This window comes from Carassius gibelio, chromosome B11 (assembly GCF_023724105.1).
Source record: "Carassius gibelio isolate Cgi1373 ecotype wild population from Czech Republic chromosome B11, carGib1.2-hapl.c, whole genome shotgun sequence".
Taxonomy (NCBI): Eukaryota; Metazoa; Chordata; class Actinopteri; order Cypriniformes; family Cyprinidae; genus Carassius; species Carassius gibelio.
This window is the reverse complement of record NC_068406.1, coordinates 14,326,541-14,345,204: the sequence shown is the minus strand read 5'-3', so window position 1 is coordinate 14,345,204 and position 18,664 is coordinate 14,326,541. Positions and strand designations below refer to the sequence as shown.

The window sequence follows — 18,664 nt, the reverse complement described above, 5'->3', positions numbered from 1 at the left end:
GGCCGCCAAAGTTAGTCCGACTCATTAAAAATACATTTGGTGACAGCATATTGGAAAGCAGGATGAATAAACGAGAGGACTCCTCGTCTCAACTGTCATATATAATCTCCTCCCTCCCATCCTACAAGGTCTTCATAAATACACACAGAGGGCCTAGTTATTCATCCTCATTATAGTTGCTGTTTTTCTAAGGCTGAAGAGGTGACAGATGCTTACCTTGTTCAACTTATTTCTGGCGGATCCATACATCCACAATTCGACTCACTGAGCAGAAAGGATGCAAATGGTTCGCTAATGACTTAAAATTATAAATGACTTATGCAAATGTGCACAAACTACTAGCTACTACTAAATATTGTAGAAACATAATTTTCTGTAAAGTTTCTTTGTAACGATTTGTTTTGTAAAAAGCGCTATACAAATAAACTTGAATTGAATTGAAAACTTAATAACTTTCTCAAAGTGGACACTGCAAGTCCTGTTTAAATTACTGTACTGTGATAATTCACTCCAGAAAATGTTTCAACGTCAAAGAAGGATGAACCATTAAAGCACCTTTTGCTTCTGAATGAATCAGTGTTTTTGAAAGAATCAGTTAAATTAATTCAGAGACTCACACATAGAGGCATTCATTGTTATATGTCCAAGTGAATTTGAATAAGTTAAATGAATGATGCAGTGATATAGGCTATTCACGTTTTCTGAACAAATCGTTTGAATAAATGGTTATGACTCACTCATTAAGACAGCAACTTGTCGCCACCTACTGGTGTATCGACATGGTTTATGCAGTGGTTTGGTAAATTAAATTGAAGAACAATCCCACAATCAATTATTTCCTATTAAATTATTTTTATTTTCACATCTGTTTTGTATTTGTGCTTAGGTCTGTCGTCACTTTGACTTGTTTTTTTTTTGTAACCGTAATGTTACTGTAAAGCAAAAAATACATAGGCTACCTGTCAATCATGTTGTTGGAAATGTGTAGGAGTGTTTCATTATGTCATTGCATAACAAAAATGTACAATACTTTCTAATATTCAAATATAGTTTACATTTTATAATAACTTTCATTAACAATACCAACCCAAATTATAACAAATAAAAATTATTATAAAATGCCAAACAGGTCATTAGTTTATTTGTATTCAAATATATGTCATGAAAGATTGAGATATTATTATTATTATTATTATTATTATTATTAAAAGTAGTATATTATTTCAATCAAATATAATATTTATTTCAATGTAGCCTATATATTAAAAAGCAATACATATTAATAAATGCTTGTTAATGATTTCTTAATGAAAGTTAATACAAAGTGTCACAAAGAATCAAATAGCATTCATCAGAAAGCTGCATGACATCACAGGAAAGCAAGTAAAGAAAAAACGAACAAACTGCACAATCAGGACAAAGTTATAAAGCTCTTTTCCCAAATGGAAAAAAAAAACACTGTCATCAACTTTGGATTCAGCGATGAGTTCAACTCAGAAGGCAAAAAGAGAGCTCTTATATATCGTACAAAAATAGCATGTGTAAAAAGGAGTCAGTCATTTTCAAAATCTGTCCATTCACTGCTGACTGCCACTCATTCCAAGGTTGATCATCCTGTCCGGGCATTCGCATTAGAGTTTACTTTCCATAAAACATCTCCAGGAGAAGTTCCTCCATGTTGACAGCGCCAATGACCGGTTTGAAGAAGAGACCGGCCACCACGTTGGCGTTGATGGATCTCAGCATGGAGAGGGCGAGGAAGAGTTTGGCGAATCTTGCACTGTCCCCGCGGTGAATCATTTTGACATATTCATTAAGTGCTTGGTTCGCCTCGCTCTGCAGGGCCTGGATGTAGTGTTGACACTGCAGCCCTGCAACATCTAGGAACAAGAGATGGAAAGAGACTTGTTATATACTGTACCAGAAAGAACTTGATGATGTGAAAAAGATATGTTTCGATAAACAAAGACACATATATGTCATATGTTCATATCTGAGTTACTTATCTGTTACATACCCCAACATTATTATTATTATTAACATATTATAGTAATGACAATATTTATTAGAAATATATTAGAAGTATTTATATTTATTTATATTAGTATAAATATACTATATAATTCATATTACAATATGATTTGATAATAATGCAATGTGATATTAAAAGCAGCTTAAGCAAAACAAAGCACTATTTGTAAATATTGATATTCTCTAGCTGTGTGTATTATGATCATTATATGTATTATTAGGTTAATGCTTATAAATATTATTAATTGCAATTTGATCTCAGTTTAAGCCAATTAAAGTCAAAAGCAAATATGAAATGTAATTTAGGTACGTATGTATGCATGTTTGCATGAATGTATGCATTATTATTATTATTAATATTGTTCATATTTATTACAATGTGATTCAAATTTAAAGCAGTTAAAAGGAAATATGAACAGTACTAATTACTAATTATTGGGTATTATTATTATTATTATTATTAATTATTAGGCTACAATGTGATTGAAATTTAAAGCAGTTAAAAGCAACTACGAACTCTCTTAATTCAGCTTTTATCATTATTTTTATTGGTGTTGTTGTGAATATTTATAAATTAATTTCAGAATGAGTCATAGTAAAACCGGTTATTTTTAACGGCAGCTAGGAAGTGTCCCAATTCAGGTGTGACAGTGTACCAAGTGAGTTTCACCTGGATTGAAGAGAATCGCCCCTTTTAAGTACGCGTACTCCTTAGTGCTAATGTCCAGTCCCCAGCATTTCCGCAGAAACATTTTAATACCCTGAACGTCGGTCAACGCCACTCCGCCGTTACTACTCTGGCTGTCCTGCTTGTCCTGTCCGCTCGTTAATATCCGCTGCAGCATGCTGGTTTCTTGTGTCTCCGAAGTCTCGAAGTCGATCCTGTCCTGCGCCATACCGAGCACCAGTAGTGGCGCCCAGCTGCTCCGCACCAGCGTGTGCTGGTCATCCACCGGCAGCTCCCGGAAACACGGCACGTTCTTCACGAACTTCAGGGTCTTGACCAGGACCGCGGAGGCGGCTTTGCATGTGGTCTGAGGGGAGCGGAGAGACACCTTCCTCTTGGAGCCGCACGCACACGCGCGCATGGACAAGGCGAACCTCGGGGTCCTCGGCTGGTTCCCAAGTTGCGCAGACTGACTGTCGTTCTTTAAAATGCTGTACAAGATGCTGTTCTGTCGCCTTTCGCTGCTGCAGTGGCAGCTGCTGTCAAAGTACGCCATCCTCCTGGTGTTGCGGGGACTGTTAAGTTTCGTTGCTGAAACCGTTCTGAGCTTTACGCTTGGAGATGTCCATGCACGGCTGAGGTCTGTGTTATCATCCACCCAAATGCCAAATAGTTTAGAGTTTTTAAAGAGCGCAGGACGCCTCCCACTGTCTCCCTCTCTCTCTGATGCACACATAGGGGGCGCTCTAGTCCCTGTAGTGGTTTTGCCACATCAGGTTTAGCCAAATCGTGAACGCAAGTACAATTTATTAAATTATCAACATAAACACAACATTGGTTTACATTTTGTTGTACACCTTCTACTTGTGACATCTTACGGCTAGTTTATATTTTTTCAGAAGGTAAACTTTGTAATAAATATTTTAGAAACATCAGAATGAATTGTGAGTATCAAATATGATACATCAGGCTTTAGTGAAACATTTATTTGTACATCTCTCATTGTATTGTGGTGTGTTATGTTTCACCCCCATTATAAAAACTACACAGCTTTGATCACAGAACTAAGCATTTAAACATCTACCAGAATTTGTGTGTGTGTGTGTGTGTAAATAATAAATTTTATATTATTTAATTATTTATAAAATTACATTTATTTCTGGAAACAGAAAGCTGCACCTACACACCTCAGTCTAGTGAGATATTTTATAAAGAATTTGGAGCTAGAGAAAATCTGATTCTCTTTGAAAAAGAAAGAAGATAAATTTGATCAAATCTAGCAACCTTTTATAGATTACTTTAATTATATTAATTCTACAGGCCCCTAAATTAAAGTAAATGATTACACCAAAAAGATGAATAAATGAATAAGCTGTGATATCTGTTAAGAACAACAACAACAAAAAAAATCTGGATTACACAAAGACACTTCATGCCCTAATCTGACCACGACTGACCTGTTTCCAGACTGTACTACCAAACATTTTTTATAGAATGTCAATGTTTTGCCTAAAGGTATTAATCTATTCATTTCTGAGCATTATGACAGGTGACAGTAGGCGCTACCTCCTTTTTTGGCATCTGCCCCAGTATAGCCTTGTCTGGTTTGACAGTTTTACAGTAACATGATGTGTGTGTGTGTGTGTGTGTGTGTGTGTACAGACCACTTCACTCCAAAGCGCTTGTGATAATTTATTATTTTTGTTTTGTTATTAAAGTCCAGGGTCACCTGTATTGTGCACTGTTTACCAGTTTTGTCTGAGGCAGACGGGGGTGTACTGATGTCATTGCTCTCCTGAAGAAGAATATAAAAGCATATTGATTTGCAGCCTGTATGGAAAGTCATATCAAGGCGCCACTACTGATGCTGAATAGCTGAAGGACAAGTCTATGGTGGAAGTGATGAAAGCATTAGAATATTGTGCAGTGAGAGACAACTCGCACAATTGATCTATTTGAAAAAAAAAAAGTGTTTTACCATTTACATCAAGGCCAATGTCAAATAAACAGCCTTCACAGCCTTCTCTAACACCTGTCCCCCTCCCCCCAAAGAAGCAACACACACATGCTATACTCACACACAATTATGCATCCAACTCAGCATCTGTTCAAGGTCAACAGGTCTAATGTGCAAATGTTCTTCACCTACCTGTCCTCATCTGTGGAACTGGAGCCTTATCTTGGATGAAGGCTTTTAGTTATGTTCTGTTTACTGAGTTTGAGGGCCAAAGCTCACGTCAACAACATCCTCAGTAACTGTAGGACCAACATCAGAGGAGTTGTTCCAGATAACTATAATCACAAGGCTGGTGTTTACATGTCACTGTTTAATTTTAGAAACGTCAAGGATGAAATAATCGCGTAAAATAACAATGTAGTACCTGACTGTGAATGTAATGTCTATTGTCTGAGAACACAATGAATACAATACAAAGTTTCAGATTTTTCTAAATCATTCTTAGTGGTCTTTTACTAGCTGGAATGTTTGATCTGTAAAATGTAATTTTATTCATATTCAAATGCGTTATTATGCCTGATCTTGTTCACTTTCATCAGTCATGAACTGAGAGCATGAATTAAACTGAATTTCAGTGCCAGCTAAATGTTGATTCATTGGTTGCTGTGGAAAGCTTCTTTCTGAGTTAAGTGTGAATATGAGCCTGACTTTGAGACCACTGACCCTTAAAGTGACTAGCCTTCGACTTTTTTAGCAAACACTGATTCAGACAGCCTACACATACAAAAATGCAATACAATATACCATATTAATATGAAGGATCTTCCCTCACTTATTTTTCTCTTGTATTTTGCCTGTGTTTTGAATTGTGTATTGCATTGTATTGTGTTTTATAGTTGGAAATGTCCATAAATTTTACCAAAAATTATACTAATCATTTTCTAAATGGACATCGTCTATTATCTTAGATTGTACTAGTATAAGCATCACCTTCTTAATTAACAATGCCATATAATATTATCTTTCTTTGAATTTATATAATTACAAATCTAGATTATCTAAAATGATATAACTACAAACAAGTACCTGACTTTTTTGTATTTTTTATTCTTTTTGTGAACACAGACCAGACACCAGATACATATCTACGCAAGACATTAAATTCAGCGGAGGAGAAGATTTTTAAAGCAGAAGTTACCCTAAAGTTTGTTTCTCACACAAAGCTATTGTTAAAGCTATTGCTAAGTTTGAAACAAACATGAAGGTGAGTAAATAATGACTGAATTTTTCATTTCAGCTGTTTAGTAAATCCATATGCTGTACACTTCAAATGAAAGACTGACCATCAAAGTTTCCTGAATGTGTTAAGATTTTTGATTTTTATCAAAAGTCAGACTTACTGCATTTCCAATCATGTCTCCCTTCATTGCAAGGTCATGGTCATGCTGGATGATTTGTGTGCTCTCTCTCTCTCTCTCTCTCTCTCTCTCTCTCTCTCTCTCTCTCTCTCTTCCTTCATGTGCTCACATCTGTGCTTCTGCTGAAATAATTATTTTCCCTTTAGACTACAAGCTAATTTCATGGACTCTCATCTGTATATTATGATGTAAATAAATATTTTAGAATTTCAAACATTAAAACTTCACGTTTATCTGCTTTTTATTGATTGGTGGATGGTAAAACTTTTATTGATTCCATCATTCCTGAAAAAAAAGAAAAGTCATGCAATCATCATGAAAAAAAAAAGAAGTATTCAGGAACTGTTATGTTCACTGTTCCAAAAATTCATAACCATAATTGTGAGCCTTATTAAGTGCATCAACAAAAATAAAAAGGTGCATTTGAATTCCAATGTTTTTTTAGTTAGTCTAATGTCAATACAACTATAGGGCCTACTGATTATAATTTCAGTGTATTTGAATTATATTTTAATGCATGTGTTCTATTTATGGATTTTCACATGAATAATGAAAAAAAGAAAAAGAAAACTGCCAATGTTTACATAAATGTCTTTGTGGTAACTAAATCCAGTCTAGATCAGCCTCCCTTTTCCAGACATGCACAAACAGAATACAGAAACAGTCCACCAGGTTGTCATGACCCAATGAGAATAAGAATTTGGCTCAACTTCGCAACAGCAACCTTGAAGAGTATAGGTCTTTCTTTTTGCCTTCTATCGTTTTTCCTCTGTTTGCAAGCTTGTATACTTTTCAATACTATAGCATTGCCTTGTACAGTTCTGATGAATAATTTTCATGGAATAATTAATGATACAACACTTAAAAAAACAGTGAAGCCTTGTGTTCTTTCACAAACAATGAAAAGGAAAGAAAAAAGACCAAGTTCGTTTTTAAAAACAGAAAAAAAAAAAAACTTCCAACTTTTTTTGGGCAAATTGTTCTTCTTGCCTCGTTGTGTTATGAGAAGTTCTGTCTGTTACTATAGTAACTAACTTGAATTTCTTCCTGCCTGCCTCTATGACTTTACCCATAAAGTGATATGGCCTTGTGTCGAAGAGAGTTACAAATTGAATACTGCTTTTCTCAAGGGCTTCTGTCATTCTGTCTGTGGCTGTACGAGGTATGAGAGAGGAAATTCATTTGATGTGCTGCGTGTGTGTGTGTGTGTGACAAAAGCCCTCAAACTAACTCAATATTTTTAAACTACTTCAATTATGAGAGACCAGTAAAAATTGGGTTGTTTCCATAACTGTGCGTGAAATCCATGTTTTAACACAAAAATAATAATTTACACAAAAATTTACTTCAAATTTAAAATATTGCTGACAAATCAGGTCCGTAACAGAACTCATGAAACTCCAAAGGTCGCATTTGTAGGTTGCATGTGTCATCAAGGAAAAGTAACTATAATAAAACTGACTATTATTTCTTGCAATTTAACAGTTACTTTCCTTAAAAGATACTGCCCCGATGATGTAGGCCTATGCAGCCTTCAAATGCGACCTCTGAACATGGGTTGAGCATGTTTTAGGCAAAACTAGCTGGGGCCATGCTGCTTTATTAAGGTTTACAAAATGATTTGCGCATAAATACTCAAACTGTATTAGATTATCATTGAATGAAGTTCAGATAAGTTAAGTTTACAATTTATTCATTTTGGAATAATAATCATTATTTGAAACCAAATGCAATAATGTGACACAGCATGGCTTAGATTTGCAAAAATATCTAGTCTTTGGGAAATCAAGACTTTGGGGATGTTTGGTCCATGTGCAAAAGGGCACGTTTGGTCAAATTATACACTATTCAACACAATAAACTCATTCCAAACGACATGCATTTTGGCAAAGGGGTGAAATTATGGCTTGTTTTGCAGCCACAGAAACCAGTCACCTTGCAGTCATCACCTGGACCATGATCTCAACCTGAAAGAGAGAGGTGAGATCTACAGCTGAAGCAGTTGTGTCATGAAACAGGACAATGACCCAAAGTACACAAGCACATTAACTCAACTGCTGGCACTGAATTGAATGAATGTTTTCAGATGACCTTGTCAAAGTCCAAATCTCAAACCCCTTCATATTTGGCATGGATGACTGCCAGCAATTAATTTAGGCAACAACACACATAGTGAGCCTGATAATCGGATAAATCACTACATCATGCTATTTTATTTTATTTTAAATGAATGATTTCAAAATTTTAATTTTGTAGCTTTTAGTTTCTGTGTCAAATTTGAGGCCATAAAATGTATCCTCCTAAAATAATTGTTGTGTTGTGAAAAATAAACTATATCCGACAAGTGACAGACTGGAAGTCATTCTTTTCCCCAAAAAATATTTACTTTTAGCATTTACTTGCAATTAAAAGTTAAGCTGTTCTCTAACAGGAAAATAGACTAAAATATTGATGACTCATTCAGTGTTATGTGTTAAATTAATGACGTAATGTTGTATTTACTCATGCCTTATCTTTAGATTGATAAATGGGTCTGGTTTAGATAGCAAAGCTAAAAGGCAAGAATATAGTGAAGGTTACTTAAAAGGGACTGTATGATGGTGCTTCTTACCACAATCAGTGTATTAACAGTAAAAAAATTGCAAATGAAGCGTTTTTAAGGTTTCCAGGAATAATGAACACCCTTCCCAGTCTAGAAAGGGTATAAAATAAGTCAGATATGCTGAAGCATACCTGGCCATTTCAAGGCCATAGTTTTACAAGATATTAAAATGTCACATTCTGATATTGGAACACTACTCCTTACTACTTCTCCACAAGCTGCATGATTTAAGTCTGTATGCATCTTTTATTTACAAAGTTTATATATTTTTCATAGTTATATTTTTCGTATTTCTATTCAGTTCATTCTTTTACTGTGTGTGTCACTAACATGTATACAAGCTTGTTTCCAACATGAGATAAATAAATTTTAAAAAATCTCACAATACAGTTTTTTTTCTTTGCAATAAAAAAAAAAAACAGAATTGAGAGATATAAATAAGATGTACTTTTATACTGTGAAATAAAATCTTGGACATTTCAATGAGTGAAAACAATCAATGCTGCAATATTGAAGGGCCGGTCCAAACTGAAGTGCTCAAGGGCCCTTTGGAATGAAGGATTTCGAGGGGTATAATGGATACTTCAGGCCCCCATGATTCTTTGCGCTGATTCTTTCCATGATGACGGCGCCTCCGTGTGGGCACGGGATGACGACGCAGAAGGGCATTTCAAGAAACAGTTGTTTGGTCCCCTACATCCTTCAAAGCTCTCACTGTGGAGGGCAAACCCTTGAAGGGGTAGGACATGGGGATGAGCCCTTCTGAATGGAACGCAGAGAGTGACTGTCATAACCAACAAAAATAATGTGTAGTCTGAACCAGGCTTCAGTCACTCCATATAAGGTACTTGTTTATACAACTGTTGTATGAAATTGATGTACTGTTCTGTACAGGTTCTTTTTCATGCGTCTCTCTCACCCCATGAGGTACAACTTCATACAACCTCATTAATGCAATAAAAGCATTGAGCATTGACCTCTGTCCATTAGCCTGTCATTATTCTACGCAAATAAATAAACTGTAGCCCTTTGCTTTGTTTGTCTTGGCTGGCTGGCTGATCTGCGAGGTGCGGTTGCTGTGCAAAAAGAGCGTTACTCTAGAGGTCAGTGACCGTAAAAGACCAGTAGCACTTTGGTCACCTCCTCCTTTACCGACACTGATAAGAGGTCAGTGCTGTCATTCACCACGCTTCCGAACACGACATGAGTAATGTGAGTAGAGGAGAGATAAGACGATCACAGGGATAGACAGGGCAAGATCTCAAAGAGATTGATGGAGAACCTGATGCACAGAACAAGGATAGCCATCGTGCAAAAAATCTCAAATAATTTATTTATAATTTTATGTTTTGAAATGTATTATTATTTATATGTATCGGGTCAATGATTTATGAGAGTATCCACAGTAAAGAAAATGAATTATAAATCTTGTTCATTTAAAAAGAATTGAAAATCTAGTGATCTAGGGAAAATAGATTTTCTTCACACCTTGAATAGATGTGAGGAATACATTTATAGATATATTTTTTTTAAATATCTTTTTCCAAAGTTTTTCAAATTTTAATAAGCAGTAAAGCAGTTTTGTTAAAATATTGATGATGCCAAAGTACATAATATTTTTCCCCTATGATATCACAAAAAAAATAAAGAAATGGCAAGCAACACATTAAATTGAAAAAAAAAAAATGTAAAACAGAAATACTGATTTAACATTTTCTTGCAAAACATACTACAATGATCTGTATTTTTTTATCATCTGTATTTATTTATGTTATTACATAGTTCAGGACAGATGCATCATCCCAACATTTTTTATTCATTTTTAAAATTCACAAATATATATATCTTTTTTTTTTTAATAAATGAATACATAGAAAAATAATTTGTCATATTACCATGAACTGCACAGGCCTAACAATTCGCAAAATGATTGAAATCCATGAAATATATATATATATATATATATATATATATATATATATATATATATATATATATATATATAAAGCATTTTCTTTCTTACCCTAATACGCCTATTTATGTTGCTTTCCTATAAGTAAGCATGATTATTCTGAATTTTATTTATTTTTTTAATCCTGTCATTCATAGCCCCGTCAGAACAGACCAGTAACCCAGTTCTGGGTCATGATTCACCAGTTGAGAACCACTACTCCACTAGTGTAATGTTATGAATGTTGCAGTGTGATAAAGATGTGAACAGGTTTACTCTTAGTGTGATTGTTGGAAGTTTACTGCAACCCTGAGACATTGAAAATGTTTCTCTGAAAGCTAGAAGCTTGAAAGCTGCTCTGATATTTCTCTCTCTCTCTCTCTCTCTCTTTCTCATATACACACGCACTTACGCACACACTAGTTTTCAGGGTCGTTCAGAAGCAGCAGTGTCTGCTGTTTCAGCCTAGCTCAAGGTCAGCACACAGGAATACAAACACAAGGTCGCTCTGTTCACAGAACATAAAGGAACAGATGCCAAACACACATGTCCCTTCCTCAACCACTAACACACTTCGGCCGGCACCCACACGTCCACTGGCTTAACGACCCGGCCTGATGGCTTCCGTCCTTTAATGGACCGCCAGGGTTAGTGCTGGGACCGCACAGGTTGAGTGATGTGTTGTGTTTGTATGCGAGTGTGTACACAAGAAGGAACTGTCAATTCAAAGTTGAGTAAATGGACCTTTTCTTCCTTTGCACAACCCGGAGGCCTTATCGAGTGCGCATGGCATGCCCTTCTTCTGGCTTTTGTGTGGCTCTTTGGAAAAAATGATTATTGGAGCCTTTTTCTGCTGCTCTAGGTCTTGGTATAAGGCATTGAAAGCTTGGCCTTGGCATTGTCTTTCTAACTGAAGATGCAACAATGGAAACTCAATTCACTTGATGAACTGAAAGTAGAAAAACTTGTTTCATGTCATCTTCAGACAAGGCCAAATGATATTTAGACCAAAAAATTTAATATAATGCAACACTTGTGTATAATAAAAGTCATTTGAAGCCATACATTCGCTCAGTAATTTATGTAAATCTATATATATAAATACAGCACCTGGGACATGTTAGACATGAATACAAACTTCAGTGTATATTTAACCCTGTAAAGCCTGATATGAAATAATATTCAAAATTTGATTTGAATTTCTTCTTTTTTTATGGAAGAGACTATTGACCCTTTTGAGAAAGTATGCAATTTGGTGCAGTTGCTGGTATTTATATGGTGAAAAGTGAGATGAAATTCTGATCTGTTATAATATAAATCAATAATATATTTAACTGTATAGCAGACTACTTTCAAAAACTACATAGATATCAGTTGTCACCCTATATCTCCCAATAATATAAGATGATATTTAAATGCTTATGATCAAATGCTTATGATCACTGTAGTTCTTTATATGGTTATTTTTCATTGACTGCTTTTATAATGCTTTTTGGTTTGGTGCATAATAGTCAAAATGAACAAGGGAAAAGAGCTATGTCAAGATATTTTCAATTTTTTTCTTTTAAACTCTAAAAAAATTTTTTTTTTAAAAATTGGATTTTGGTTGATTAAATTTAAATAGACTTATTTTAAAAGTGTATTTGATTCTGATTCAAAAACTAAATTATAATGATAAAGATGAATATGCTATATCCCCCCAGAAGAGCTGGAGGAAGTGTCTCGGGAGAGGGAAGTCTGGGCATCTCTGCTTAGACTGCTGTCCCCGCAACCCTGCCCCCGGATAAGCAGAAGAAGATGGATAGATGGATGGATGAATATGCATAATTATATAACAAAATGTTAACATTTATATTCCTCAAACAAAACATTTTTTTTCAATTTATATATGTACAGTACAGAAAATATAAAGAATTCTGCAGTTAGTCATATCACTTAGTAAATATCACTTAAAAAGTCACTTTTATTTAAAAAAAAAAAAAAAGTGAGGGGGGGGGGGGGTTGTCTGAATACTGAATTATGAAAATAAAAAAGTTAATGGGAATTAATTAAAATATTCACCGAAAAAAAAATTATGCCTCCATGTGAAAACACGGCATTCATAACAGAAAGGTCCTTGCTTTCTTCATATTTTATGGCTCCAATCGACCCTAATTAGTAAATGCTAGACAACACACAAACAAAACACATCGCCAAGGCCATGTGAATAATTCGTTCTCATTTTCTCAGTGTAAAAAAGATTTGTCTGAGCCATGCATTCATTTGAATGGTGAGCTTTTACAGGGGTGGCTCTAATGCATCAAAGGAGATGCAGACCACTTCTCAAATCTCAGAATGCTTTTATGATGTACACAGGCGCGGATTAACGGACAGGTTTACCTTGGCTGCAGCCTAGGGGCCCCGGATTGGCCGGACAATTTTGTATTTATTATTTTGACTTTTCTTCAGCGCAAACAAAAAAAGACCCTCTTTGGCCCTTAAGAAACATCAAAAGAGTATAAGTACGTTACAGAGTATCTAACAAAACTAATGTCTTGTATTATAGAATGCATGCTCAGCACCGCAAATTAGGCTACATAACATATCTAGGTTGTTATTAGTATGTATAGTTATTAGTATGTATAGTATCTATAAATGGTTGTGTTGCTCTGCATCGTGCTTGAAAATAATTGGTCTCTATTTGCATTTTAAATATAGAGAGATCACTTATTGTTCGCACTTAATACGACTAAGAACTGTTGTTTTTTATTATTTTATTTCAATGTTCAGTTTGTTAAAATGAGTTCAGTTAGGAGGTCAAACGTTCTAGAAGCTCATAATTCATTTAAAGTTCTAAGGTCTGAAGAGACTGAAGAGAAGCCAGTCAGCTGAACAAGATCTTTCACAAGTGCTTGAGTTTTGTTGTTTTAACTGCATATGATAATTCATAATCAGAAAGTAGAACTGAAATGACATTTATTACAAGATGATTAATTAAATTAATTTTTCCAGTCATGTATTTGGTCATTGAGATTTTTTTTTATTTTTTTTTTTATGTGTAAACATTTCTCGTTTCATGTCTTGAGTTGAATGTCGGCATTAATGATAATCAAACAACAAAAGAAGAGGAGAAAAATCACTCCCTGCTCTTGACAGAATGGCATTTGTAGCTTTTATAAGAATTGTATAGGCTAAATTGTTCTTTACCATCACATTCACATCTATGCAACCAATAAATAAATTACTACAACTAAGAAAAAGCACATATTTATTCATTGATAGTCACTTGATTCTGCTCTCAAAATGCACCAGACTTATGCATTTAAATTTAAAATGAACAAATTGTTCTTATTCTTGCAGAACCCCCTAGACTAGAGGAACCAGTGTGCACCCATCGCAGTCTCACAAATCCTGTGGGGAGACTGGGAATGTAGAGGAAACACTAGGATTGGCTGTCTCAGTGTGTGTATATGGCAGTTCAACTTACTATTTGTAAGTTGAACTGCCTCGCTCATGAAAGATGACAGACACTGCCGTTTATACATAGAACCACCCTGAGTTCACAGCAAGTTAAACACAGTCTGCCTTTGCTACACTGACAAGAATGTCTCCCAAGCACTTTAGGTGTTCTGTAGCTGGATGTATGAATCTCCCTCTGAGCCGCTGAAGATGAGGTGGATTAAATTTGTTGTTGAAGAAAATGCTCCCTCAAATTTGTTTATCTGTGCGAATCATTTACACTGGCCTGATTTGTGAATGAGGGTCAGTGTAAAGTAGTTTTCACACAAAAGTTTCTCCTGAAGGATGAAGCACTGCCAACTGTTTGTGATCCAGCTACACCTCCAGAAGAAGGAAGTAAAACGCATTCTGAAAGACATTCGTGGCACTCTGTAAGGCTAATGTTACTAAAGCTACCATTGTCTGTCTTTTTTAACTGATGCTGTCTTCACGTACCATAATGATTGTGAACAGGAAAGTGGGAGATAAAATTGCATATGAAAGCAATGTGAAGTCGTCCGCTGGAATTAGTCAAGCTCATAATCACAAGTGGGGCTTATGAAGTTTGTAATAGCATGCGATGGCACCATGAGTTATTTTTATTGTGCCATGCTCCCATCTGTGTAATTCATAAAGTGCATTTTTATGCACAGTACAATCAGATGACTGACTTTTCAAAATCGAGTGTGTTTTCTGTAAAGATAAAAGGCTTGTACTAATAGTGGAGTGTTTATGTGAAAAGGCTTGCAGCTCTTGAAACCCCACCCTCTTCCTCTGAGCACCAGCTCATTTGCATTTAAAGAGGAAGACACGGAAATTATGCGTTTTGGCTCATAACCTAAAAGAAAAAATTTAACAAGCTATAAAAAGTTATCTGTAAAGTATTTTGAGTTAAAACTTAACATTCTTATTCTGAAAACATCATACACTTATTTTACATATTGTGAAAAGCGGAATAATAGGTCGCCTTTCAGATGGAAAATAAACTTTTTATCTTTAAGCAATAGTGTGCTTAATCTACAGCATTTAGTAGATTTTGAAGGTCTTCCTACTAACATGTCCAGTGTTACCATAGCATGATAGGAAATAACAGTGTTACTTATAGTACAACTGGAGACATATTGCATAAAAAAAAAAAAATAATACTTTGAGAAGGGGAGTAAAATGTAAATTCTGTTCGCAATGGATTAAGAGCATACTCCAGACATCAGTGTAACCTAACTCTTCTCATAAAGCAGATACTTTTTTTAGATTTTTTAGAGGGAGGGCAAGTCTTAGAATGGCGTCTATCCAATAAAGGATTCAACAAACAATAATAAAAAATGATGCAATATCTATCAAACCTGATCAAAAGCCTTTGTGAGAAGCTCAGGAGAAACGTTTTGCGGAGATATGTTGTCTCTTCTCCATACAATAGCCCTTTAACAATAACATAACCTCGCTTATCCTTAACACTATTTAAAATCTTAAAATTTACATTTTTATTCACAAGGATAGCTAACTCTCTACTACTCGTTGTAAAGGAAGAAAAATAAATATGACCAATCCACTTATGTCTTAGAGTGCTCCTTGTCATTCAAATGGGTCTAGCAACAGGGCCAAATCAACACGTTCCTTACTTAGCCAATCAAAAACCTTCCGGATTTTAAGTTTACCATGAAAACCCTGTATATTCCACGAAGCAACTCTTAAATTGATATTAATCTTCTATATAATACATTTTTGTGTAATGAGTACATAGAGAGGAGAATAAAGATAAACTAAAGCTTTTTATCCACACAGTCCTCTGCACTGAAATTTCACATATAGTGAAGAAAAACAAACATGCATTTCTGGCCATTAGAACATACAGCAGACCTCAGGAACCAAAAGTAACAAGATCATAAGATTAAAATAATAAGAACCATGATAAAAAGAAAACTCAAGTACCAAAAAGACATCCCTTCCGTTCAGAAAGTCTAACTGAACACTTTCAGAAACAGCTCAAAGGAGCAAACCCTTATGAAACAAAAATATATTGCAGTATATTGGAAAATATAATGTAATATATTAGGCATATATTCATATATATTTATTGTTTCCAATATATTTCAATATATTGAAAGCGGCAATCATTTGTATATGTTGCAATATATTATATATGTATGATCAATATATCATTAAATGTATTCAAATATATAAAATATTAGAAAATAAAAAGGGAAAATAATATATTACAATATATCATAATATATTTTAATAAATATATTGGTAAATATATTTTCCTTTCGTAAGGGAACAAGCATATACCCACATTGTCCACACCACTCAGCAAAAAGTATGGAGAATACGTACAGAAAGCAAAACTGAAGGAATGGAGAAAGAAACACATTCAATCCCTCACTTTGACGCTATTTAAGGCAGCTACAAGATTCAAGATTCAAGGGTTAGAATACAGTACATCTTAATATTTAAGACGAAAGTATACATATTTTTTATAATTTATTCTCATATTTTTATTGTTTACTTTTGTTTCATTCTTTCATACCTAAATTTATGTATAAATTTTATGTTGTATTCTTTAATAATTGCACTGTCCATGGAGCGGTTCTGACTCACATTTCACTGCTGGTTATATATGCTCTATATTACGGTGCCCGTGAGGGAACATGATAGGTTCACTTAGTTTTGTCGTGGCCACGACATAATAACTCGTGGGAACGTGATAATATGTCGCCATGATATATTAATTTGTGGGAATGTCATATTAACTCGTGGGAACGTCATATTATGTTGTGGCCACGAGAACATTTTGTTGAGGTAACGACATCATGTCGTGGCCTCGAGATGTTATGTTGAGGGAAAGACATCCATATCTTGTGTCCACGACTTCTTATGTTGAGGGAACACTGTGATGTGTATGTGATGTGGACTGTACTTTGAAAGATCTCATTCCATCTTTTCTATCACTGTGTTTAATCCGGTCCTCATCCTCTCTGTCTTTCTGCTCCCTTGCTCTCAGGTATACTGTAGATGAGCCAGGTTACCCACAGTTCACCTGGCTCTGTGCCTCTCAATCACCGAGCCATCTCTGCGGGTGGAAAATCTGTCAGTGGGTCCCGCTCCGCCCGCTGGAGATTGATAACTGTGACCTTATCTGCTGCAACTCTGCCACCACGGTCCAACAATTTTACATATTAATTTATGTTCTGTAGGGTTGTAATTGAGAGAGGAGGAGGGAGCGGGCTATTTGCAGAGAGATGAATGCTCCTCTCTCTATGATTTATGACACTTTCATCACCTTTTGTAAGGCTTGTTTAAACAGGGCATGTATACGTTGCCTTCACAGGTGAGTAAAACAGGGTCATGTTTGCATAAAAGCCTAAATTATGGGTGGAGATATTCTGCTGTGGAGAGGAGAGAAGACAGGATTATGGGCGGAGAAGTAATTAAATATAATTTATAAGATGTATGGAAACACTATGCTTTGATTTTACAGGTGAATTTGTTAGGGTGGCCAGTCAGTGTGAATGAAAGGTGCTTAATATGTGAACTTTTGCCCAGTATGAAATTTAGTATGAAATCTCTCTCTCTCTCTCTCTCTCTCTCTCTCTCTCTCTCTCTCTCTCTCTCTCTCTCTCTCTCTCTCTCTCTATATATATATATATATATATATATATATATATACACATGTGTGTGTGTGTGTTGGACCCAAGACCACTGAACCAGTCTTAAGTCGCTGCGGTATATTTTTAGCCATAGGCACAAAAAAAAAAAAAAAGAAGAAAAAAAAACCCATTGTATGGGTCAAAATTATAGATTTTTCTTTTATGCCAAAAATTATTAGGATATTTAATAAAAATCATGTTCCATGAATATATTTTGTAAATTTCCTACTGTAAATATATTAAAACTTAATTTTGGATTATTGATATGCATTGGTAAAAATTCATTTGGACAACTTCAAAGACAATTTTCTCAGTATTTGGATTTTTTGGCTCCCTCAGATTCCAGATTTTCAAATAGCTGTATTTCAGCCAAATATAGTCCGATCCTATCATTGTAACATCCTTAAAAACCATTAGAAAATTTCATTTCAGTTAATTTCAAAACGTGGGATAGTCTTAGACTCATTTCGGTTCATTCTTGGTTTATTTTTTAATTTTTTTTTATAATAATCTTCAGGTTCCATATGCAGAGCGAAATAAGAACGGTCCAGCATTTAGAAATAATTCTTATTAACATCTCATTTTTCTAACTACTAACAGTTTGCATTTTCAAATTATACAGAGTTATGTAATAACTATGCAACCTTACCAATCTTATTAATAGAAAAATATATTAATTATAAACATAAAATAGAAACATAGAATATAACAATATATAATTACATATTTTTTCAACGTTCATGATTTTGTTCTGATAACAAAGTTGAACAATTGGGCTTGACAAGATCAGTATAAGAGTAAAAGTGCAAACAATTAAATACTGATTAAGACTCCAGAGAAATGCTTTAACCATGTGGTTATTTGAATTACCATAACAGAGATTTTTCATTTTTTTAAATATTCACTATAACCAA

The 18,664-nt window shown here is 34.7% G+C and overlaps 1 protein-coding gene across 2 annotated transcripts; it reads right to left on the bottom strand.

Moving 5' to 3' along the window:
• Window positions 1-832: 832 nt before the first annotated feature.
• LOC127967824 (nuclear receptor subfamily 0 group B member 1) lies at window positions 833-3,400 on the bottom strand. 2 transcript variants are annotated; one of them, XM_052568542.1, is made up of 2 exons: window positions 2,792-3,400; window positions 833-1,880 (listed from the first exon to the last, which is right to left on the bottom strand). In XM_052568542.1, exons 1-2 carry the CDS (start codon window positions 3,252-3,254, stop codon window positions 1,639-1,641), a joined length of 705 nt encoding a protein of 234 aa, XP_052424502.1. In that variant the 5' UTR covers window positions 3,255-3,400; the 3' UTR covers window positions 833-1,638. The 2 variants fall into 2 exon arrangements, with proteins under 2 accessions (XP_052424502.1, XP_052424501.1); XM_052568541.1 differs by having other exon boundaries at window positions 2,702-3,382.
• Between the last annotated feature and the right edge of the window lie 15,264 nt (window positions 3,401-18,664).